This window comes from Melopsittacus undulatus, chromosome Z, assembly GCF_012275295.1.
Source record: "Melopsittacus undulatus isolate bMelUnd1 chromosome Z, bMelUnd1.mat.Z, whole genome shotgun sequence".
NCBI lineage: Eukaryota > Metazoa > Chordata > Aves > Psittaciformes > Psittaculidae > Melopsittacus > Melopsittacus undulatus.
In genome coordinates, this window is record NC_047557.1 from 16,633,799 (window position 1) to 16,658,865 (window position 25,067).

Sequence of the window (25,067 nt, forward strand, 5' to 3'; positions counted from 1 at the left end):
GGTTTATGTAACTAAAACCAATGTCTAGTCCTAATCAGAAGTGCTTTAGCAATACAATATTTTTTAAGGCTTCTATCCAAATGGAAATCCAAATATCTAACAGATAACATATTAAATTTAAGTACCTCTTTATAAATGTAATCATACCATTACAGTGCTGGAATAAAATTATAGGAGAAGAAAAAAAGCACTGAAGCGAAAAATAGAAACAAAAATTAGGTAACAACAAAAGCTTCATCCATTTTTACAACCGGAACTGAACTTTCATATATTTTTACAACCTCGTAGTCTATCTTCTACCAGAGCTAACTAAGAAGTCTGGGTAATAATAGCTGCCAACTTGCACAGTATAATATGGCTACTGCATTTCACCATTTTGATCCAGAAGTATCCAAAGGCTCTGCTCTAACACTCTTAAAATACTGCTAATGGTGCTTGATACATATGGCGAAGAGCCAGACCCAGAACTTTAGTATCTATTATGGAAACAGTGAGCAAACCTACCTGTTACATGGAAAACATATATATATCCTGATGGAAGATTTCCAAGCAATGGTAGTATATACCAAACAGATTTTAAGAAAATTATGGTAACTCCTAAATGTTAAATTGTCAAAGAAAATTATGCTTGTTCAATAAAAGAACTGCAATTGAATTTGACAAAGCTTGAATCCATTTTACAACCTCTTGTTCTGCTTGAGAATATGACTTGTTTCAACTAAACTTGGTTTGGAGAGGCACAGAAACCAATCAACAACAGCTCCTCATGGACTCATTAGACCTTCTAGAAGACTGGAGTCAGCAGTGGCTCCACAAGTATCTCCCTGCTCCAGAGGAGCCACATGGGGCCCGATGCAGTGGACAAGTGATGAACATGTCACCAGCACACTTCTCCAGCACTGACTTCCAGGCCACTTACGCCACACTAGCACCAGCCTCTTTTATACAGCAAACACCCTCATCTTGGTAAAGGTTCTTGGAAATTAACAAAAATAATTGCTTAATTGGCCAAAAAAAGTTTTGGAACCACAAGTTTAGCTTTTGCTAGACTGGTGTCAAGTATAAGGATTGCATCAGATTCTAAGGATTGCTTCTTGTATTTGCCAAATAATCCAGGTTTATAAGTTCCTTTTATTTCATGTTTATGCATGAAAATATGTCTGAGTTTACAAATTGCTGATCTAAGAACACAATAATTAACTGTAACTGTAAACTACACTAAAGGAAGAGTAACATAGGATCAAGAGTGGCAAAAGAATTCCCAGTTCAAAAATCCTTTATTCCAAGATACACCTATAGAGACTAGGCTTGCTTATCATTTGAGAGCAGAGATGGATTTGAGCCTATAGGGATGCTGGGGAGGGACTCTTCATTAGGGACTGTAGTGACAGGACAAGGAGTAATGGGTTAAAACTTAAACAGGGGAGGTTTAGATTGGATATAAGGAAGAAGTTATTTACTGTGAGGGTGGTGAGGCACTGGAATGGGTTGCCCAAGGAAGCTGTGAATGCTCCATCCCTGGCAGTGCTCAAGGCCAGGTTGGATGAAGCCTTGCATGTCATGCTTTAGTGTGAGATGTCCCTGCCCACGGCAGGTGGGTTGGAACTAGATGATCTTAAGGTCCTTTCCAACCCTAACTATTCTATGATTCTACAACTCTATGGCAAAGTACCTTTAACTGGTACTGAAGGAGTTGCATGGATTAGGCTTTACAAGTAATTGCCTGTGTACCACAATGTGATTTATGTCTTACACATTTTCAGTCTTACAATAACTGTGAATACTAAGTACTATAAATATCCCATTTTTTCCAGACTGTATGTATTTTTGCTTAGCTTGTATGACATTCACAATAACTGTATTGTATTTGGAAAAAAACTTTAATATTAATTTCTCTTATCTTTTTTAATTCATTTAATAGGCTTCTTCCTGAGCTAGATTTCTTTTCAGTGATCTAGGAATTACCATAGAGAAAGAATCTCTAAATTCATATATCACTGCTACTATGATCTAGAGGCACGACTACCACACACACTTTTACAATGTTACTGAACAAAACTGTTCTGAGAGTATAAATGTCTCCCAGGAATCCTGAAAAGGAGTAGAAAACAACTGAGAAATAATAGCAAGAGGTGTACTTGTATCTGTGCCTCACTAAGCAAAGCATTTCTTGATTTCAGATTGACCTTTATGTTTCACCAGTGCAGGGGCCAGTTATGCAATGAAGGCTAACCAAAGCTGCACAACAGCCAGCCACCCAGCCAACATAAAACATAATACAGAATCAGGCGTTTTTATCCTAAAATAATCTGCAGTTTAAAGGATCATTGTGTACTGTGATTATGCAAAACACACTGGAGTTCCTGATGTTGAATGTCAGCAAAAGTGGTAGCATTAGGGCTTCAGTAATAAAGCAAGATTGCATGAGAAAGACTGTGAGATTGCACCAGTTGTCTGTTTTTAGTCTACAGTACAGTATAAGCTGATTAGTTGGTAAGAAAAACCCTTATTATATTGTGATTTTTCATTTGGAAATGAATCAGACATTTCCTTTCAGGAAAAGGCTTCCAAAAGCCATTCTGTTGGCTATGTTATATAGTATTTTTCTTTCAGGTGAGAAAAACAAGATGCAATTCCCTGTATTACCCTTCTGTGACCTGTGCAGAAAAAGTAATACAATGCGTTCCTTGATTACTGGTTCGGAACATCCTACTATGCATGAAACCAAGAGCAAGCTGAAAAGATTCACAAGATGCTTCAGGGAGCTGCCTTTGTGACACAGAAGCTGCTTTTTGTTGCAAACAGGTTTTAGCATTAGTTATTTTTACTATTTCACACACACACCCTGTCCAGTGAGTATGGTTTCAAATTTAAAACTTCTAATCTCAGAGTTACCAGTTTATATAAGGTGGTGTAAAACGCTGACAAAAAGCAAGGAAAAAATAGGCCTATGACACAAAATCTCCAAGAATTAGAGAAAAACAAACAAATAAAAAAAAGAGGCTGGGCAGATTCAGAGCTCATGACAAGAAGGAAGAACTGACCATAGCCCCATAGCAAACAGCTCTGAACTACTACCCATCTGAAGCTAACTCTGTACAGCTACTACTAGTTGATACTGACTGAAGATACAGAGGTCAGCAATACAGCGAACTATTGCTGAAACCCTTTCAATGCTTCTGGATGACTCAGAAGCTTACCATCTCTAGGTGAAAAAGTCGTCAAGTATTATAAAAAAAACTTGCTTGAGGCATATTTTTCCAAATTATAAAAAGTAATTTAGAACAAATAAAAAAGAATTTAAAAAAAATTTAAAAAAAGAAAAAAAAGCATGCTAATTAATTTCTTTGGTATTCCTAAGTAAAACTAACTTTATTCATAGCCCTCTTTCAGTGATCATATCACTCATAATTTTTCTAGTATACTTTCAAAATTTATGGTATAACATGATACTTTTTACAGCCCTGGAACATGGTGCTGAAGCTTTGGGGGTTTATTTATTGCCACAGACTACCCTGGATAGGATGAACAGTCTGTTCAAAATAAGTGCCTACGCAAGAAGCGATAAAGAACTACTTAGCATTAATTAATCAACCTTTATGCTAAGCTTAATAATGTAAGGCACTATGAATTCTAATGGGCAGTTTATTTTCCACTTTATATATCCAACCCAGAGAAAATGGAGCCTAAAAGAAAGACATTTCAGCTCTAGATTAGAATCATAGAATCAGGGAATAGTTAGGGTTGGAAAGGACCTAAAGATCACCTAGTCCCACCCCCCCTTGCCATGAGCAGGGACACCTCACACTAAACCATGTCACCCAAGGATCTGCCCAACCTGGCCTCAAACACCACCAGGGATGGAGCATTCACAGTGTCCCTGGGCAGCCCATTCCAGTGCCGCACCACCCTCACAGTAAAGAACTTCTTCCTTATATCCAATCTAAACTTCCCCTTTTTTAGTTTTAACCCATTACCCCTTGTCCTGTCACTGCAGTCCCTAATGAAGAGTCCATCCCCAGCATCCTTATAAGCCCCCTTCAGATACTGGAGGGCTGCAGAGGTCTCCACACAGCCTTCTCTTCTCCAGGCTGAACAGTCCCAACTTTCTCAGATTACTTATTGGCTACATAATTTGCCACATATGCAACTGGGTAAAAAGTAATTCAGATTTGCTTTCTTTACTGTTTCGTGGTCGCTGCCTATTGACACAGCACAGCGGTCTTAATGTCCTTTCATCAGCGTAGTCTGATGTACAACTATCCTTATGGTGCATCCATACTGACCCAAGTTGTCAGTGGTGTCACTAGCCACCTAGCAGAATGAACAGCACCTCAATGACACTAAGCACTGTGACCTGAGGCTACAGAACTGTCAGGGCTTTCCTGAAGATTAAGTTTTCCAACTCTCCAGAAAGATCATTAAAGTCTTATTATTTAATAAAAAAGAGCAGAACATATATATAAAATCTAGTGAAATACAGTCACAAATACTCATGAGCAATATAATAAATAAGACAATCTTTGAAAAAGATGTTAATTCAAATTGTTTGTAAATTATCTTTTAAACCAAACCTGATGTATCTGAAACATGATTTCACTCTACATATTCAGAGAATAAGGAACTGTAAAAAAATTTCACAAGCTTCCCATGGAAAACTTGTCTCCTCTTTAGTTAAATATTTTGATTGACTAGCAGATGCTCAGTGAAATGACTGACTTTTTCTATCTCACCTTCAAACACAGCTTTATTTCTTTTGCTTTCACGCATCACCAGTTTACCTAACAGAGAAATCAATGTCCTATATAGAACAAAACAATCTTAGCAGAAATAACAGTAATTTAAAACTTTACTACAATATTGTAACATGCACTGAACTTGGTATTATCCATGTGAGAATCTGATTCTAATACAACACACCATCTTTCTCTGGCTGTGCAACTATGTTATGCTTTTACTAAAAGAGAGCAAAGTTAGGCCTGAAAACATCTGCAATTTGCAGATATTACTTGGAAAGGACAGGGGAATGCAGAAATAGAGGGCTCTTCATGATGGCACAGGTGTCCGTGCTTGGAAGCTTTCTGAGAAATCACCACCATGTATTTTTTCACAACCTGAAAGTGAGGATACCCCCTTCTGCCCAGATACCCATTTTCATTCTGCCCATCTGTCTCTCTCTTACACATAAACACATCTAATGAGAAACATGCTTCTTCTGGAAAAAAAACATACAAAGTATGAAATCCCTTCTATTTTAACATGAAGTACTGAATTCAACATCCACCATGGAACAAATTCTGTTTAAATGTTGCAAATGTGTTGCTGAGTGCTTCTGTGATTTTCAATCAGCAGCATTTTTTTTAAGAATTCAAATGTAGAATTTACTGTAACCTATCTGTGTGATCACATTAATACAAATGCATTAAAATGACTAGTGAAGTGTCACTTCCTTACATTGGCCAGCTCTGCGCTAACAAACAGGTTTCTTCTGCAGTTGTGTTGCCCTTTGGTACACAGATGAAACTTTCCCTGTTTGAATGTATTTAATTTCGCAAGGCTTTAGAAAGACAAAATGTTGAGGGTTTTTGTTTTGTTTTTAAAAATTAAACTATTCTCCTTATTTTTTTTTTATTTTCATTCTTTAATCTCCTCTATTTCCAATTCAACAGCTCTTAGCTTATGTTAAGTAAACACAAACAAGGAATCTTGCAAACCTGAAACAGAGTACCTTTCATGCCTAACCCTTTTACATTGTAAAGCACACACTACAGTAGAGTACTAACAGTAACTCTTATACTTCAAGTGCATAAATATTAGTAATTAGAAGCCTGTGACTCTTTCTCAGGTGAAAATTTCAGCTAGATTCACCCTATTTCAGTTCTGTTTCAACCCTATTCAGAATCTTTGCTATTCTTTTTTAATTTAAAACGTATCAAGTTTAATAAACTTCCATTAACCTCACAGGTAATCAGCTGAAGCAACAGAAAGACATTCCCTACCTGCCTGAGACTGGTCAGTCATTGATGAGGTAGAGGCTGATCTTCTGAAAACTCAGTTTCCCTGACTGAATTATGACCAATGCTGGACCTGGGAATCTTCATGCTTAACGGTTTCATTCTGATTCAGAATGAAATAGATTTAAAAAATAAAATAAAAGTGAGGTTTTCGGACCCCAGAAATCTTCATTTGATTTCAGACTAATAGTGAAGTCTTTTATTTCAAGTTTAGTGATACATACTTGGAGATCCAACTTATGTGCCTTGTCCCTATCTTTTTACTAGTGACATAACTTCCTATCTCATACCAAAAAAAAAAAGGAATTCAAAGAGAGATTAGTAAAATTCAGCAATACTGTCTTCTTTATGACATAGCCATAGAACATGCCTAAAAATTACAAACTTGGACATTTCCAAATACACTTCATGAGTTTCATCTGATAACTAAATACACTTAGGAGTGGAAATTTGCAGTTTGTTGCTCAGTTACGGTTCTATGCACAAGGCAGATGATTAGATAAATGCAGCCCTCGGGGGACTTGATCAGAGTCCAGTGAAGCCAATGAACAGCCATTAACTACTTTCAAAAGACTTTGGTTACAGCATTTGGTTAAGTTCAAAGCCTGAGTGCTTCAAAGGTTTGATTACTAGAAAAGAAGATCACAGTACTATCCATGAAAAGTGACTGTAACATTAATAAATTAATATTCCTCTTTTTTTTTTTTTAATGGACTCAACTAATACTTAAGCAGTGGACATTTCATCAAAAGATTTTTAATTCTTGCTTTCTTGGTACACATGCAATAGCTTCTGCCTAAAGTTTTTATAACACTTCCTATGCATTATTAAATAAAGTCTCAGATTTCCACGAAGCAAAGTTACAGAAGTAAATTTGCCCTCATTGCACATGGGAGAGGAAGAAGAAAAAAATAAATTTATATATTACAGCAATATTATTTAACAATGAGTCTATTTGGTTGTAGACAATAATCCTTTATCAAAAGTGCTTGATATTTCTAGTTTTTCCTCCAGAGAACTTTATTAAGCTACAGTAGAAAGAATCAAAGGCTGACTTCCACTTAACCTTGGGCAAGAACAGCGCACCACTGTCAGTGGAGCTCTGATACTGGCTTTATCACTCCCTCATCTTCACACACTTCCTCCTTTCATCATCCCTCTTCCTCAGTAAAAAAGCAGGGTAGTGTTCCTGTCCAGATAGCTACCAGCTTGAAAAATGTGTTGATGAAGCGTCAGGACTCACAAATGAGTTTTCTCCTGGAAAACGCTTAATCTGTCTATGCTGACCTGTATGCTGATCAGAACAGATATATTTCAAATCATCAAGATTGCTTCTGCATCAACACGCATCACAGCAGAAGTAATCTGTCTTCCTCAGATTTACCCCTCTACATTCAAACTGTTAGAACATAGCCTCTCAGTATCAGGCAACATTTTGTGTAGGGACTCCAACAGATTTGTTTCAGTTTCATGCTACCAGCTCTTACACCAATTTCAAATTGCCACATACTGATTCTTTAAGTATCAGCAAGTTTATTCAGTAGATCACTGAATATACGCATTGACATTCTCAAATTAGAAATGACCACTTTACAGGCATGAGAAAAAGTCTGAAAGAGACAGATCTAAAAATATTTCAGCTGCAAAATTATCTCGTATCTCATGTTGGAACACTTGCATTAATTAAGAATTTTGTAGTGACAGTAACTTTAAGAGTGCCATTTAGAAACATGACATTTAGGATGCCTCCATACAAAGTAAAAATTCAGAGGCTTAAATTGGAAGAAGCCTTCTGTAATTCTTCTCAACAAAGCACCGTGTGAGAAGGAAGGTAACTTAACCTACACCCCCTCGCAAAACCAAGAAAGCCAGACAATATCACCTAATATTCGTCTTTAACAGATTTTTCTTTTTTAGCCAATTTAATCTCTCAATTATCAGTGTAATTTTTAAAGTTTCTGCTGATGGGGAAAAGTCCATTTTCTCTACTCATCTTCAGGGAAGGAGATGATGTGGAAGAAACTGCTCAGTAGCTATTGACAGACCTCAGCCATGGAGTTTGGTAAGGAGACTGGCCTGTGACAATCAAATGAAATGGGACAATTTTTTTTTTTGAGGTGAAAATCTCTGACAAAAAAAAAAAACCCAACAAGACTAGGAACATCAACTTGGTTCAGCAAGACACTGAGATTTTTGGTATTTGACATATATACTACTAACAATTTCATTCTGATAACAAGAAGTAAAATTGGCTTCATGTGTGTAACTGTACAAAGATACAGAATCTTCAGACAAGCAGCTTCAAACAATAATTTTTATTTACTAGAATTTCGTGTATAATTTCTTGAAAAACTTTACTGAAAGCAAGACTGGGTTTTATGTTTAAACTATAAAAAGAAGAGGTAGTGTTCAAAGTCATGAAGGGAAAAATCAGAGATGCAAAAAAGTGTGAAAGAACTATGTATAGGTATGAAAAATTTGATGGATTATACATGCAGACTTTGTACTCCTATATAATGAGTGAAAACAAGTATACATGAGTGAATATTTATAGACCTCTTTTGACTCTACACAGATGTACACGATTCTAATGCAGAACAAGTAATGGAAACTGATCTTTGGTTCCATAGCCTATATTTCTTCAAATATAAAAATAAGTACTGAGATTTCAACCCTCTAAAATAAGTGGAAGTATTGTTTTAAGAATTAGTTATTCCATTGTAATATGTATCAATATTGTGTAAAAAAAATTGCTTCAAAAACTAATTAATTAAAATATTTATGTATTTAAGAAATTATATTAATTCGTGTTTGTTCTGAAAATAACACAAGAAACTGAGGAAATGGTGTTCAAATCAAATCAAACTTATCATTCTCTTCACTTTTCCTTATCCTTTGATGAAAAAGGATTAAAATATATTTCAGATGCTTTTTAGAAAAGCACAGGAAAAAGATAAAATTTAAAACAGAGCAACATGATAAGTAATTAGTGTCATGTCATGGCTATCCCCGTTTTGCAAAACAGCTCCATACCGTACCAACACCTAAAAAAAAATCCATTTGACTTTCCTCATCTACCTGCGGACAGCCAAGCCCAGGATTTCCCATGTCTCAGGAAAATTCATCATCCCCAAGGTATAATGTGTCTCCTGAAGTGTGGTACACTGCTCACGTTCTCTTTCCCTAAACAAACATAAACTAGAGCAAGAACCAAAAGCTTTTTCCCAGGGAAAGCAACCACTTGACTGGAGAGGTGTTCTCACTTTTATGCTCCATTAAAGCAGAACTCTAAGAGGTGGTGTTATTATTGAAAGTATCTATGCCAGAAGTGCTATGAAAATTAAAAGTACAGGTTCAGATCCTCTTCATCATAAAAAGGGAAATCACTCTGCACTTACAACATCTGGGCTGAACAGTTTTGATTTCTGAGCAGGCACAGGAGACATTCAGGTACATGCTCAAATGTACACACACAAATTTGCATTAGTATGATTATTGATTTGTTATTACTGAATTCATCATATCAATTCATCTAAAATATCAACTACTTGAAAAAACAATGCACACAACACAAAATAATATAAGAAACAAAAGAAGTAATCTTCCACAAGCTTGCTTATAGTTTTCCACATGTGTATTTATTACATATTCCTTTTTACAGGGTGAAGCTCTGCAGGTGGGAAGACATATGCTCAGCTAGGAAGTTCGGTGTTTAGTTTTACCATTATTTTTCAAAACATAATTTCATATTTCATACACTAAAACACCTGTCTCTACCAGAAATAAAATGCAGCTCTTGCAACAGCCACATTCAGAAATCCCCACCTTTTTCATTATTCAGCTTACATCAAGACCTCTTTGCTAGCCATTTGCCTTTCACAGTATCTAAGCAGATGCAATGTAATTTTAACATTTCTTTAAACTTTCCCAATTTACATACTGCACATTCCAGTCTTAACATCCTTTTGACAGCATGACACTCTGCCTGCACTGCCAAAACAAATCAGCTAATTATGCAGCTAGACAGAGCAGTAATCAGATAGACCTGATATTCAATGTTTAAAACAAAAAAGGAAAACCCAGAAAAGCAAACAAAGCAAACAAGAAAGAGAATACATGATGTTTAAGGATGTTCTAGTCATTGGCCTAAGTAGCCATGATCTTGTTCCTTTTACCTCTGCTTCTCTCACCATCTTTCCATGGTATTTACCCACTAACACTCCAGAAAGTTCCACACAAGTAGGCCTGAGTGAAACTCACTTACTTGCTGCTGCTAACAGCTTAGCAAAGTGTGGATGTTTGAAATACAAATGAAATTTCTGAGATGTAAAATCTGTCTCTGGCATTTATGAACTTCCTCAGTGTAATGGAAAGTGACTGCTGAACGGCCCTTTTGTAATTTAATTCAATATAAGAAAAAAAGAATTTTTTTTTTCTTTTTGCCTTGGAATGGCTTTGGTTACTTTTAAAAACATAATCAAATGCCTTAAAAAAAAAGGTAAGAAAACACCCACCAACAAAATATTCTATGTATAGTTACTTATGATATTGTTTTTTGATCCGCAAAACAGGAGATAATCTGCAATATCAGGCATTCCAAGAGATTGCCTTTACAAAGAGGCCTTTTCTTCTGCTAGTACACCTCTGCCAGACTCAGTACTGCAGGTCATATTCATCACTTGGCTGCATTTAAAAAACAAGGTTCCACTATATTTTGTTCCAGGTATACACATCATCTGAAGTAGATGGTCAAGATTCTTTCTTAAAACCAGTACGTATTAAATTTACAAAACATATGTTGTATTTAAAAGTATCTATTAAATTATGGCAAATTATTGGCATAAAATACATTTGTTGATTATTTTGTTTTAATTTAGTCATGTGAAATGATTGTTGAGTCACTGGAAGATGTATGCTACAAATGCACAGATTAATTTAAAATTTTATTCTATATTCATTGAGATGAAACCATCTAAAGAGGAGTTGGCAAAGAAAATACATTTATTAGATAAGGGGCTTTCTCCCTCAAAGTTGCCTTCATTTTTTAAGCAAAATTAAAAAAAAAAAAAAGAGAGATTAAGTAATTTTAAGCTTCAGAAAAACATGCCAGTTTTTAACTTGAAAAATAAAAGATTGATAAAGATACTAAGATCTGAAAATTTTTCAGACTTAACCACAGGCTTTGTATATGCTTCACCTATAAATATTTATCAGAAAGAATATAAAAGGGAATTATTCAATAATCTACTTCTCCGTTCTACATTTTGGTAGAGTGTTTTGTTTTTTACAGTTGAATTTGAAGTCTCCTGGTACAAGAATTCTCCCGTCTTCAAGAATTTAACTGAAGTAGTCCATATTATTAATGACAGCACAGCCCTCACGCTGCTCCCGGGATCAGCCACAGTACAGGTTAAGGGTGACAGGGGAAAGTGTTTGCCTGCAAGTAAAGTTGCCTATAATCATAGCCACTGATAAGCTGCTCTAAAATAAGCACTCAAAGAAACTTTGAGGATCTATGACCTCAACTATTAACAACAGCAAAAATATCAAGGAAGCTATTTACTCCCATACAGACAGATGACTGTTGCTTCGATACAGAAAAACAAAAAGAGCTTCCATTTACTGCGGTGAATAAAACACCAGATGTCCATCTTTATCTTCTATCCCTATTCACTCAAAATGAAGTTGTCTAAATATAATAAATAGGTTTCTGGCTTTCAGCAAATGAAAACATTTTACTTTGGAGATCTCAGAAGAGGTTTTAGCCACAAGCCAATATTCGTCAGAAAGACAAAATATAATTTAGCCAAATATTTATGTTTCATTTGTGGAGGACAGTGAGTTATGAGCTCATAAAGCATGTTTAAGCTAAAGATGTGTAATAATTAGAACAGCCAAATAGATCTTAATAATTCATTGTTGGATAACAGCAAGAAACCGAGAGGAAAAATGATTAATAGAACTTTTCATCTTAATTTCAGAAAATATATTGATCTGTAAGTGGTAAATCAAAATATATGACAGAAATGAAACATGAAGTGTGTTCAAATTACTGTGATATACCAGTTCTGCAAATGCACAGCATCACTGGATGACATTTTTTAAAAATCAGTTTTACCATTTACGGTTAGAATTCTGAAACATGTTCAGGCACAGAGTCCAGATGCTTACGAGTATGTAGGTCCCTAGCTCATTCTGAAATCCAAAGATAGACAGGCTCCTGACTTCCATCTTGGATCATCATCTAACATACTATAAACTTGCACACCCTGTGCAGAGCACTGGGTAAAAATGACATTTTCAAAGCCGTTCCAGGAACTGAAAAGTTTGTGCTGGAAACACATATTCTTTTTGCTCATTTTGCTAGTGGCAGAAAATCGGTATGTACAGTCAACGTTAAGATGAGCTGCTATTCAATGACACTTCATGGAATTACAAGTCAGTAGTCGCAGCAGGAACATCTGCCACCATTTTACACAGATTCATATTACCTGCACTCCTGGGCTATAAAACTATCTCTCCTTCCCTGAAGCAAATCTGAACTCTTTCACGCTGTGAGGAACAAGTGTGGGAGTGGAAGTTCACTCCAGCTCTCCCACCTCTTCCACAGAACGACAAATCTGGTCTAGCCTGTGGAGAACGCAAAAGCTGGCTACAGCTTAGAAATTATAGAAAAAAACATAGTCACATACAGCAGTATTCACAGTCAGGGAAACGAGGGGGATAGTGGAAGTTGCTGAACAATGCTGACATGTTGAACAGCACTAAAGGAGTATTCCTTGGACCTGTCTTGATAAGAATCACCTCTCGAAAACAGAAAATTAGCATGCATGTGAATGACAGAGCACCACAAAGCAGCAGACTACAAGAAAATCTGCCTTTAGGAAATTAAAACAGAGGAGAGTTTAAACAGAAGCAAGAAATTTTAAACTCATAGCTAATACCTTTAAATAGCAAATTAACCCAAAGGCATTTAACTGACTCAGTCATGATTTATGTTGCATTTGGTTCACACAGAGCTCAGAAATACACATATGAAATAATGCAATTATTTATATGGTCCTGGATTTAATTCCTCTCAACATCAAAAACACTGAAATTGTTTTTTAGACTTCTGCCATTTCAGAGAGATCAGCCATCATGATAAATTCACTTCTTCAGTAATGTAGAGTAAGAATCCAAATCCTACTCAACTTTTCAATAGCCAACAGTGTATTGCTTCACTTAATATACTATCCCAAATTTTAAAAAACACCGGTATGTTAGTAAACCATGTGTTTCAGATGTTTACCAAAAGAATGCATTAAATTAAAAGTCAATTTTGGTAATCCAGGTGCCTAAATTAGGTTATTTATCTCTCAGTTGTCCCATACATTCAATGTCTATTACTTAATAAGCCATTAGATTTCAGACATTTTGATTTTGACCCTTTTAAATGCTTTGGTAGATGCCTGCCTTCTGGCAGTGCTTACACTTGATACCATACTCCCTTACATTACAGAACTGTTTCTTATATGTTTAAGGTAATGGAAGCCACACTAGAATTTCCAAGCTGGCAATAAACGGGCTGAGGGGACAATTTCAGAAAAGTATCTTGTTATTAGATCTACAGTAACAGCATGTTCAATTTCATCACGTTAGCTTTTGCTAACTTTCACACAAGAAATGTAAGTTCCCTTTAGATGGACTTCACTACCTGAAAATCAGACCATAAAAAATGCTATAAATAAAAGGCAGAAAAATCAGGATTCAGTATTTAGGGAGTCATCTAGACGACAGTTTCCAAGAAAATGGACACGCAGCTCTGAAAAAAAGGCCATCTCTGAAGTATACTTGGTAAGCTGGGTAACAAGAAAGGTACCAGTAATGAACTGAAGCTTGAGGTATACAACAGATTTATTTTATGACTTTTTTTTTTTAAAGTTTGTGTCTAACAGACTAATTCCTAGTTGGAATAGGAAATCTCTGTGCTGTTACTGAGCTTGTCTGGTGCTAAAGACAAGGTGAACCACAGTGACTGGCAAGCTTGGCTGCTACCTTCACTAAGAAATCAAGTGCAAATAAGCCTATACATAGCCATCCCAAGAAGCCTGTAGTGCAGGATGTATGCAGGGAGCCCAGAAGCTTGCAACTGTACAGTGAGGCAGCAGTAATATGTTTTAGCAGGTGGTATTACCTATCACTGGTTTCATAGTAATTTCTCTACCAGACAGAAATCGTTAAGTCCTCCTGGAATGAAAAAACATAAAAAAGTTATTCAGGAGCCTGATGGAAAACCTTTCAGTAGTCACGTGACAGCTTGACTGCATTCCAGAGGAGTGTGAACTAGATGATATTCAGGTCTTTTCCAACACTAACCATTCTACAATTCTATGATTCTATGATCCCTATGGTTTTGAAACTCTACATTTATTCTGTCTTCTAGGTAGAGTTGGACAGATCTTACTCTATGTCTGTTACAAAAGTTTTGCATATTTTCTGTAGTTTGACCTGGAGACAGCTATAATAATATACCATTAGCATTCTATGGTATATTACCCTAAATTTACCGCAATCTGCAGATTTGTTTAACATGAGATCATAGCAGAACCTCACTGCTTATTGTTGCAGTCATGCCATAAAGAGGTGTTTCATGGAGGTTCTGGTAAATTACTGTAAGATACAACAGAACCAGACAGGGAAACATCGGTAGAATCATACAATGATTTGGGTTGGAAAGAACCTTAAGATCATCAAGTTCCAATCCCATTGCCATGGGCAGGGACACCTCACACTAAGCCATGTCACCAAAGGTCTTGCCCAACCTTGAACACCCCCAGGGATGGAGCATTTACCACTTCTTTGGGCAGCCCATTCCAGTGCCTCATCACCCTAACAGTAAAGAACTTCCTCCTTATATTCAACCTGAACTTCCCCTATTTAAGTTTGAACCCATTATACTTTGTCCTATCACTACAGACCCTGATGAAGAGTCCTTCCCCAGGATCTTTATAGGCCCCCTTAAGATACTGGAAGGCTACTAGGTCTCCAGGCAGCCTTTTCTTCTCCAGGCTGAACAGACCCAACTTTCTCAGCCTGTCTTCATATGGGAGGTGCTTCAGTCCCCTGATCATCCTCGTGGCCTCCTCCGGACTTGTTTCAACAGTTCTTGTCCTTTTTATGTTAAGCACACTAGAACTGCACACAGTAGTCCAAGTAGGGTCTCAAGAGAGCAGATTAGAGGGGCAAAATCACAGCTTTTGACTGCTGGTCATGCTTCTTTTGATGAAGCCCAGGATACAGTTGGTTTCTGGGCTGCAAGCGTACCACTGACAGTTCATGTTCAGTTTCTCATTGACCAGCAACCCCAAGTCCTTCTCTGTAGGACTGCTCTCAATCTATTCTCTGCGCAGACTGTAGGTGTGCCTGGGATTGCCCTGACCCAGGTGTAGGACCTTGCATTTGGCTTGGCTGAACTTCATGAGGCTGGCACCTCTCAAGTGTGTCAAGGTCCTTCTGGACGGCAGACTGAGTTGAATGAAAAAGAGCAACACTACCTAAAAAAAACAACAACCCTGCATTCAAAACAATTTTTATGTATATTTTTGTATATTGGCTATTTTTAATGACATCATTAAAAATCAAACAAATAAACCAAGTGAAAAAAAAAAAGAAGAAAAACAACCTAGCTTTGACTATGAGCATAAAGCAGCCTGTGTTTTTTCAGTTGAAAACAAAATATCTTAGTAGGAATTTTTAATAAATGACATTTTTAGAGGTAGAAAATTTATTAATATCAGCAGCCCACTAAATTCCAATAATGTCTCAAGTTATTAATTAAATAATCTCATTACATAAGATATCCACATAAACAACATAGAAGTTACTGAAATAAGGTCAAAATCATGTTCCTAGCTACACAGGAACTTCACTGGCATAAATAAAAAAGGGTTTGTGGTTTGGTTGTTTTTTTTTTTAAATATGTAATGGAAGCAAACTTAATTTCTTTTGTAATCACATGAACATTTCTGAACACAAGTATACCCATACTTATTCCAGCTGCACTGCAAACCAAGGCAATAAGATTACTGCAAAATATCATGCAGCTTGTCTGAATCTGACTGTCATCAGATTAAAAGATATTAGCAGAGATTTTACAGAAGCTAAATGACAATGTCCTTGAGGTAGTACTGACATTGACTCCAGCTGATACAGTTTTTGGTCATTAACATACCTTACTATGTGTCTAGAACGAGCCCTCCAATAATTAGAACTGAATACACCATGATTTTTAAAATTAAATCATGCCTCTGGGAAAGAATCAGGGAATAGACAGCTAAAGGACTTTTAAGCAATTAACGAGTACTGTACTGTTAGGTTAAAAACTGAACATTGTAAAGTAGGTTAAAAGTTTCCTCTCTCAAAAATTTCATGTTGACATAAAAGACAGCTTTCAGGCATGCTGTTAAGATAAAAACACAGGGGAGTATGGATACCTCTTCTTTACAACTAAATGAAGTACATTTCTCCATTATTTTTCATATTATACACTCTCTAAAAGTTCTTTTGCCTTCTAGTACCTTCAAACCAAGCCTCTCAAAAGCAGCTGACAAAATTTACCTAAATATTACAGTGCAACTGATGTTAGATAGGTAGACAGAAATGCAGAGGTAAAGATGGGTACTTTTTAAATGACCTTTGATTACATACATCTCTATTTCTGCTACCCCAGGCTGAACAATCAGAAACTGCCCTCAGATTTTAACTTGATTATATAACCATAAAAAAGAGCCTGAACTTATCAAATGTTATGCAATTTTTATTTAGCTTTGTAGCCACCCAACCCCCCAAACCAAATCCTAAATCCAGACCTTTATTTACTAATCCATGCTCTTACATAGTATTCAATTCACAGTTCCCTCCATATTCTCAAGTCCAAGAAGCCTAGTATATAGGAAAACCTTTTACTGACTCAATAATATCGTTACTTATTCTGATGAGCTAACAAAGTCTAAGCACATATTCAGAAGTAGGCAGTCTTGCTAAAATAATCACTGGGAATTACAGAATCAGTTCTTTTTCCCCATGGGTCCAAGCATGATGTTGATCTTATGAGGTCTGTATTTCGGTAAGTATACACAGAGATAACATTAATTAAGCACTTTTTTTCTCATTGCAATCAAAATAAATAGACAACTGAAGAGGAAGTCTCATGATATTGAGCATCCCAGGTTAAAGTCCAAAGACTCACCTGTTAGGCAAGTTCTTTAACTTCCCAAAAATATAATCTTCTAGATTATTCACAGGAATTCTGTAACATTTAATTTTGATTTTTGTTTGGTTATTTTTTTTAATCATATCTCAGAATCAAGATGAAGATATTTGTCTTTATTTGCTGTGAAGTAGATAAATATTCTAAAATAAAGCATCTTGCAGTGAAAAAAAAAGGTACTTTGGCATTTCTTCATAGGTGCAGCTAGCAATCTTCAAAACATGCCAAATTAAATTAGATTATCTCAGAGAACCAAGGAATTTTTTGTTATGCTTACTGAGCAATTTGTCTGCTGTAAACTTTATTCTATGTTCAAGTCCGTAAGAGTTTCAGAAGTGTGGAATAAAATTAAATGAATGGGCAATTATTCCAGGACTAATGAAACTTGGGAAATGTTCATATGTGAGCTCAAACTATGCAACAGTATTCTACATTATCTGGAGATGGAAGAATGACTTATCAATAATATGAATTGCTTTCCTAGAACAAGCAAAGGCATAATCCTTCCCACACCCTTTAGAGGTCCAGAAGGTGAGTGGCTGCTGTGCCAACCTCAGGTGGACCCAGTTAGCTTGCTTTTGTGGTTTTTGAAGAAAATCTTGAAAGGGACAAGATGGTATGGCCCTCATACACCTGAAAGCACAACATAACACTTCTACCTATCAATTTTCACTCATACATCCTTACAGCTGGTACAAAGAGAAATGCCAGTAGCAAGCTTTAGTGAACTAGATTTCATAACAAATGAATCAGTGACAGCCAACATGAGACATTATTCAATATTAAAAATAATTAAAAAATGACTATGATAAACAACCTAATGCATTTCTAGCCCATATTCCACATGAAAGCATTTCCAATAGAGTATTTTGTTGCCTTTTTTTTTTTTTTTTTTTTTTTGGTTCTGGTTCCTGGAAGTCTAATTGAAGTATCTGTTGCTCCAATTTCACACAATTACTTCTATGTAATTTCTTTCCTCTTTGTAAGACCCATTTCTGCATTTGAGGACTTATCATATTTCTCTTTAGGCTACCTTTGTGGGGGTTGCATTTTACCTGGGGAACTATTATAAAGCTTAACACATAACATACTATCAGGAAGAATTTTCAGACATTATGAATGCATTAATACTAGAATTTTATCATTTTATCCTTTGGGGCATTTACAGAAGTAAAGTGCAAATAATTGTCTGAATGCAAGAAATAAAAAGCCAAGCACCACTAATCATCCTTTTAATACTAAAAGTTTCTTTGTGTTTCATCATATACAAAGAGTGAATGTTCAAGTAATAGAAATAGTTCAATTGCACAAAGTTTATCTTCAATAGAAACAAAAAATTATGTTCACCACAACAGTAGCAGAAAATGATACATGAAAGATAGCGCTAGCTAAAACTGTGTTTCAGTCATAAAAACATAATTTTAAAAAAATGGTTTGTGCAAGGAATGTATAATTATAAATCCCTGATTATCAGTTTATTAACAAATAATTCAGAAGTCTCAATTCTGTAGGAGAGCCTCATGACAGATCCTGAGCAAGAAGCCTGAGATGACCCCTAAACATGTCATGATTCTGTATCTGACTACCCTGAGAATCCAAAATTACAGACATTTCATACTCCTACACTACCAGTGACATACTGTATACATTAAAACCCATACTAATTTGTGTCTGATTTATTTAATAAAACCAATATGATTTATATACTTAATTTGCATACATATATCTGTATCAATTACACACAAGTATGATACAACACATCTTGTTTTCACTGCGTTCAGTATTATCTTCCAACTCTACTGCTCTGTATAAACCTAAGTATGTAACAGCTCACAAAACGATAAATCTCATTAGCTTCAACGGAGACATTACAGACATGTGACAAAAGAGGACAAAGTGCTTACCCTAAGCTTCTTAAAATATAAATGGCAGGTATAACACGTAGAGTGAAGACCAGTCCCAAAGAAGAACAGATTTTAAACCAATGCACGCACAAATGTTATAAATATCTATGTGAGCTGTGCATACAACACATACAGTCTATCCCGTTAGGGTGACAGCTGGCGGTCATATGCAGGTTCAAAAGACAGGTACAAATTACAAAGAAAATATTTGCATAAGGTTAATATAAGTTCAAAGTGGAGAGAAGTATAATAAAAAATATGAAGCATAATAATATGTTGCAATTATGACTTGCAGTTTGGCACATACTTAATTGAAAAATCAAGCTGCGTGTTTGCATGACAACATGGATGGGTTGCATAAAACTACAGAAAATAACAGAATGTTTTAAATAGCAACAGACACAAAAATATTCTTCTGTGAGTATCTAGATGTACGCATGCAAATATAATTGTGTCTTTTACCCTGATTAAAATCTAGCATTAAATTTATTTACAAGGTTACATTGATAAAGCTTTCTATGATTTATAAAGATTTCTGTGATAAACCTTATACTCTTGCATGATAACCCTCAAATGTGCATGCAAAAAGGTTTTGAAACACGAATGCCACACATGAAAAAAAGAAACTCTGGCATACCTTTACTACTCACTGTGCTCTAAAATTTTCTGTTCCAAGGTTCAGAACTAATCCTGCTTTTACTCTTCTGTTACTGTTAAAATAAGGTTTTGTGCTACTTGAATAGATGAGAAGTTACCCATAGAGAGTCTCCCCACACAAAATGTTAATAGTTTGTTGCTATTGTTGCAAATCAGTTCAGACTTTGTATGCATCTTCACAGGAAAAAGACCTTCAGCCCTGCCTGCACTGCATTTCCTTATCCGCTACCCTGCCAGACAACTCCATATCACAGTCTTACTTCACTTCATCTTGATGCCAATTCAAATTTTTTGTCCCCACTTTCAGTCAAAGGCTTTTCTGAAACATCAAACTGAGAGCTGTAACCATCAAAAGTGCAAAGGCTACAGTTACTTAGACATGTATTATTCCCACTCAGTCTCTCTCACACATTGCTATTTCTGGTCAAAAGATGGCTCTTCTGTGTATCTCTGGAGGTAGTAACTCTGTTTTCTTTTTAGACTGCTGACTACAGATGCCCTAGGTGATGTGGTAATAAACCCAAGATTTCTGTGACAGCACGGGTTTCTCTGTGTACCCACAGACAGGGACGGATGGAGACGTACTCAGCCAGACCAACAGCCCAGGCACATACAAGCAAGCCCTCTGAGCATTAAAGAAAACTGACATGCAAAAGGACACTGAGTAATTAATCATCTGAAAAATCAGCCATGTTCATTTCCACTAATACCAGAAGAATATTACATATAAAAGTCACCCAACGCCTGTGTCCATAACAACTCTGCTGTGAAATACAGCATCAGAACCACGTGCAGTTGCTCCCATCTCCCACTAGCTTTGTGCTGCTCTCACGAGGCAGCTGCAAGGCCACGGGCTGGATGGGTGATGCTCTCCCACAGGCTCGTTCTTCCACACGTGAGCAGGGATGGCCGGAGGCACTCAGTATCTCACAAAAAGCATGCAGGACTTCAATAAACTCTAACCAAAACACTGACGATAAATTAACTTTTGTGAGTCACGCAATTACACAGAATTGTTGTTCAAGTTTAGAGACACAGTAATCATGGCTGCAAAGAGATAAACAGAGGCCTTGTGCTGGGTTTGATGTGCATTAGGTGCTCGGTTTACATAACAGCTTCCAAATTAGACATTAACCTCAGAAGACTGGGAAAAGACAACCAGGAACAAAATGGTCCCCTTGTGGAAAAATTATGTAATACTCATTGAATTTAATTCTCCAAGGGTGTATCTGCCTGATGAAGAGCAAATTCTTCCCTGAAACACAGGCAGGACGGAGAGGCATAAAACTAGAGACCAAGCCCCGCATGGACGTGAGTAACCGATTCACAGAGCACTGAGTTTACAGACACAGTTTTCACATGCTGTTCATACTAAAAAAAAGGGGGGCAGGAGGGAACAAGGATGCTGTCTGCCCCCCAAAACAACACAGCAAAATATTGTTTCGTGTAGATAAACATACAAAGTTTTATAAAAATCCTGAGAATGAGGTCAAGAAATATAACCAAAGTATCAGCAAATGCACACGAGAATCCCGAACTAGAAAAACAGAAATAAATGAGAGTCCACAGGAGCCTATACCAGAATTTTCCCATGTCTTATGTGGTTAACCCAATATTCTCCTGCATATGCCTCTATTCAAAATTTACCACAATGTCCATTTTCATATGTGCCACAAATACTCTAATAATAGCTACATTTACAAACTTACTCTAAATCTTTCCACTTGGAAACTGTAAAATACTCAGCCTTTTACCTTCTTGTTATTTTGATAGAAAATTTAGCTCCTTCTCTTGGTGATAATCAACACTAAAACAGTGAAACTTGATTACCCCTATCTTTTTGGATGCTTTAAGGCTTGACTACATGCAAGCATTACATTGTTAAAAAAATCACAAGCAAAAATAAATCAAAACTCTATTCTTACACATGCAATTATTCTGGGACAGAGACACTGTTAGGAAGTACTCATTAGCATTGTCGTAATTCTCATATAGGAAAATAAATAGACTATATACTGCAACTTCTTCATCCATTTCTATAAACACTGCCACCCAAAAAAAGGTAGTAGCATTATACAGTGAGAATTATTTCAGGAAAAACAACACAAACATCTCATACCTCTCACCAAAACACTACTATTGGCTAAAAAAATAGGGTCCAGATCAGGCCACATCATCCCAAGACTAATGAAATACTATGATCTTTATTTCAAAAACAAGCAGCTCCTTATAACAAAATAAAAACATTTAAACCCCCAGAAAAAATACAATTAATTTAAGAATATGAGAACAACAGGCCTGAAAAGGATACAGTGTCATTTACTCCTACTGAAAAAAAAGAAGTAAACATACTATGATCGCTAAACCTTCCCATATTAAGAATGAATGAGGGCAGAATTAGAAAATATTTCTGTAATGAAACAGAACTAACATACTTATAACCTGCTTCGCATATCAGCTTGAAAAGTTACATGCTGCACAACAGGATGCAGAAAATCCTATTGCCCAAAACATCGTTGGGTTGTGCACCTTGCTCATAAACTAAGCTTACAACAAAATGAGGGAATTTACTTGCAAGAATAATCTCATTCATTTTAGTGGAATCCTCACATGAATAAAGTTACTCAGGCACACACAGGGGTAAGTAAGAGGCTATCAGATCCCACCTAATCCCCTACACATGCTGCCACAGCACCAGATGTGACCTGCTACATCCCTCTTCGGCTGGCAGAAAGGGAGTGGGTGGACTCTTGGCTCTTTCCCCCCTTAATGCACCTGCTAGTGCAGCTGAGCTGGCATGCACGGGGGGGAAAGGTACTCCAGGAAAAGAACAAGTGCAGCTTATTGCCTCCAGGGAGCCAGGAAAAAAGCAGGGATTTGAAGCATGATTTCAAGTCATAACCCAGTGCTGCCCTGGTCCTCCACTCTTGTGGCTGTATTGCTCTCAGGCTTGACAGCAAGGTGCCAGCACTGCTCTCTGCCTAACACCCCACTCTGTGCAGTCCTGCAGAAACTTGGACTTTGAAAGTGTTTTCTCCTTTTCCCACTGGAAGCATGTTCTATTTAACCTACTTTTTCTTAGATGATCTATGTAACGATTGAACGTTCTGGATTTTCCTTTTTTAAACATGGTATCCAGTGCAACTCACTTTCTGTACAGACGCAGGCTGTTCAATTCGAGCCATTGATTAAATATGCTTAACGACACTGATAGTTCTTCAGCAAATATCGTCAAGAGTGTTACATTTACAAAGGCATACAGCCAGCTGGCACAGAGAATGCAATGAAATAATCTTTCATTTAAAATGTAATTTTAAAGGGAACTATCTCCTCCCAGGAATTTATTTGCACTGATTTTTGTACAAATAATGAATATTCCAATTTTGCGTACATTCAACTTATTGTGAAAGCAAAGCTAATTCAGAACCACATTTATGCGTCCACCCATGAAAAAAAGGTTTTCCATACAGCCTTAGATTGGATAAAGTTGTTTTGCTGCAACTCTGCTCAAGACACACTTCCTTCACGCGACCCCTTGAACAAGTGTTTACACCGGGTGCTCAGGAAGGAACCGGCTTGCGCCCAGCCAGGACCGCTAGATTTTGGTTATTATGCCGCCGCTTCGTGCCCGCTATCCCACCGCAGGCCATGGCAGAGCCAGCCCGGGACGGCCCCGCATCGCTGGCCGTGCGCTCCCGGCAGGCCCCGTACGGGTGCAGCACGCTGGAGAGCGCCGGGCCTGGACGAGCCCCGTGGCGGGGAATGAACAGGGAGAAGGGTCCCGGCCAGCTTCCAGCCCTTTCCCCACCGCCCGGGTCGGTAACGCGGAGAGCAGAGGCAAAGTTCTGGACACCGAACGGAACAGCGAGGCTGGCCACGGGCAGGGAGAAAGGGAACGAGGGAGGACAGGGACGATGCGCAGGGAAGCCGCTCATCTCCGCGGGGCGCACCCACCCCGGGCCGGAACCCGCCGAAGTTCGCGCCTGGCGCGGTGCGAGGCGCAGGGCTACGCACTGCCTCCTGCAGCGGGGCCATCCCGCTCTCACCTGAAGTCGCTGTAGGGGTGGATGATCCAGAACCCCGCAGTTTTAACCCTTTCCTGCTCCTTCTCCACCGCCTTCTGGCTTCCAAACATGCGGAGGGAGAATTTGTTGACCCCCGGCTGCAGCATGGAGGTGAACTGCCGCTGCATAAAGCCGTACTGCCGCCGGGGTCCCTCGGCATCCTCGAAGCCCACCACGGGCTCCTCGCCCCCGCCGCCGTCCACTTTGAAGCACACCGAGTTGCCATGCTCCTTCACGCCGCTGCCCCCGCCGCCGGGGCTGCTCTGAGCTTTCTCTGCCGGGGCCCCCGGCTTGGAGGGGAAGGAGTTAGCGCTGCCATCGTCCCGGCTACCGGCTGACGAGCTGCGCTTCCCTGCCTCCATGCTGTGGGGAGAGCAGGCGCGCCCCAGCCCACGGAAAGCACGGGGATGCCTCGCAGCCGCCGCTGCCCTTCAGCGACTGTACTGTACTGTACTGTGCTGTGCTGTGCCGTGCCGTGGTGTAGTGTGGTGTGGTGCTCTTGGCTGGCTTGGGCTGTGATGAGCTGGGTTGGGCTATGGTGGGCTGGGCTGGGCTGGGCAGGGCTCAGCTCCGCGCCGCCGCACCGCCCAGCATGGCCAGCGCCACCGCCTCTGAGCCGCCCTCCGAGCACCGCTTCCCCTCACCCGCCCCCTGCCGGCTGCCGCGCCGCGCCGCCCGCCTGACATTGAGCGCCCCGGAGTCCTTGAGGGGCTGAGGTGTTCGGACCGAGGGGCGGGCCCGGAGGAGGGGAGATGGGCTCTGCCCTGTGCGGTGGCCGCTGGGCGGTGTCCTGGGTTTCCTACAGCCACATGGCGGTGGGTGCCGAGGGGGGATGCTTGAGGCGGAAGGGCCACGGCGGGGCGGAGATAGGGAGGGAAAGAGAAGTGGAGCCCGACCATGCTCTGCCAGCATGTAGCGGAGCGGCCTTGATATTTCACCTTGAGCAAGGCGTGCGGCGGCCTAGGGCTGGAAGCAGCGGCTGGGAGTGAAGCAGCAGGGTGGTCCCGCTGCTTGCTTGCCTCTTGGAAGCCTGTTTGGTGCCTGTCAGGGAGCAGAGTGACTGAAAGAGAGCAAAAGATGGATCTGAGTGATGAACCAGAGGTAGCAGAGGCATCTGGGGTTCGTGCTGCTGAGAACGAAGTCAGAACCTGCGCTTTGAGAAGAAGGAGGAGGGGGT

The 25,067-nt window shown here is 38.6% G+C and overlaps 1 protein-coding gene across 1 annotated transcript in view; it reads right to left on the bottom strand.

The window, feature by feature from the left end:
- The window catches only part of HCN1 (hyperpolarization activated cyclic nucleotide gated potassium channel 1), a 195,619-nt gene extending 171,367 nt beyond the window's left edge, over window positions 1–24,252 (bottom strand). Inside the window, exon 1 of the mRNA XM_005151964.2 lies at window positions 23,873–24,252. Within this exon, the coding sequence (XP_005152021.2) occupies window positions 23,873–24,252 (380 nt within the window). The remainder of the gene's footprint in view (window positions 1–23,872) is intronic.
- Between the last annotated feature and the right edge of the window lie 815 nt (window positions 24,253–25,067).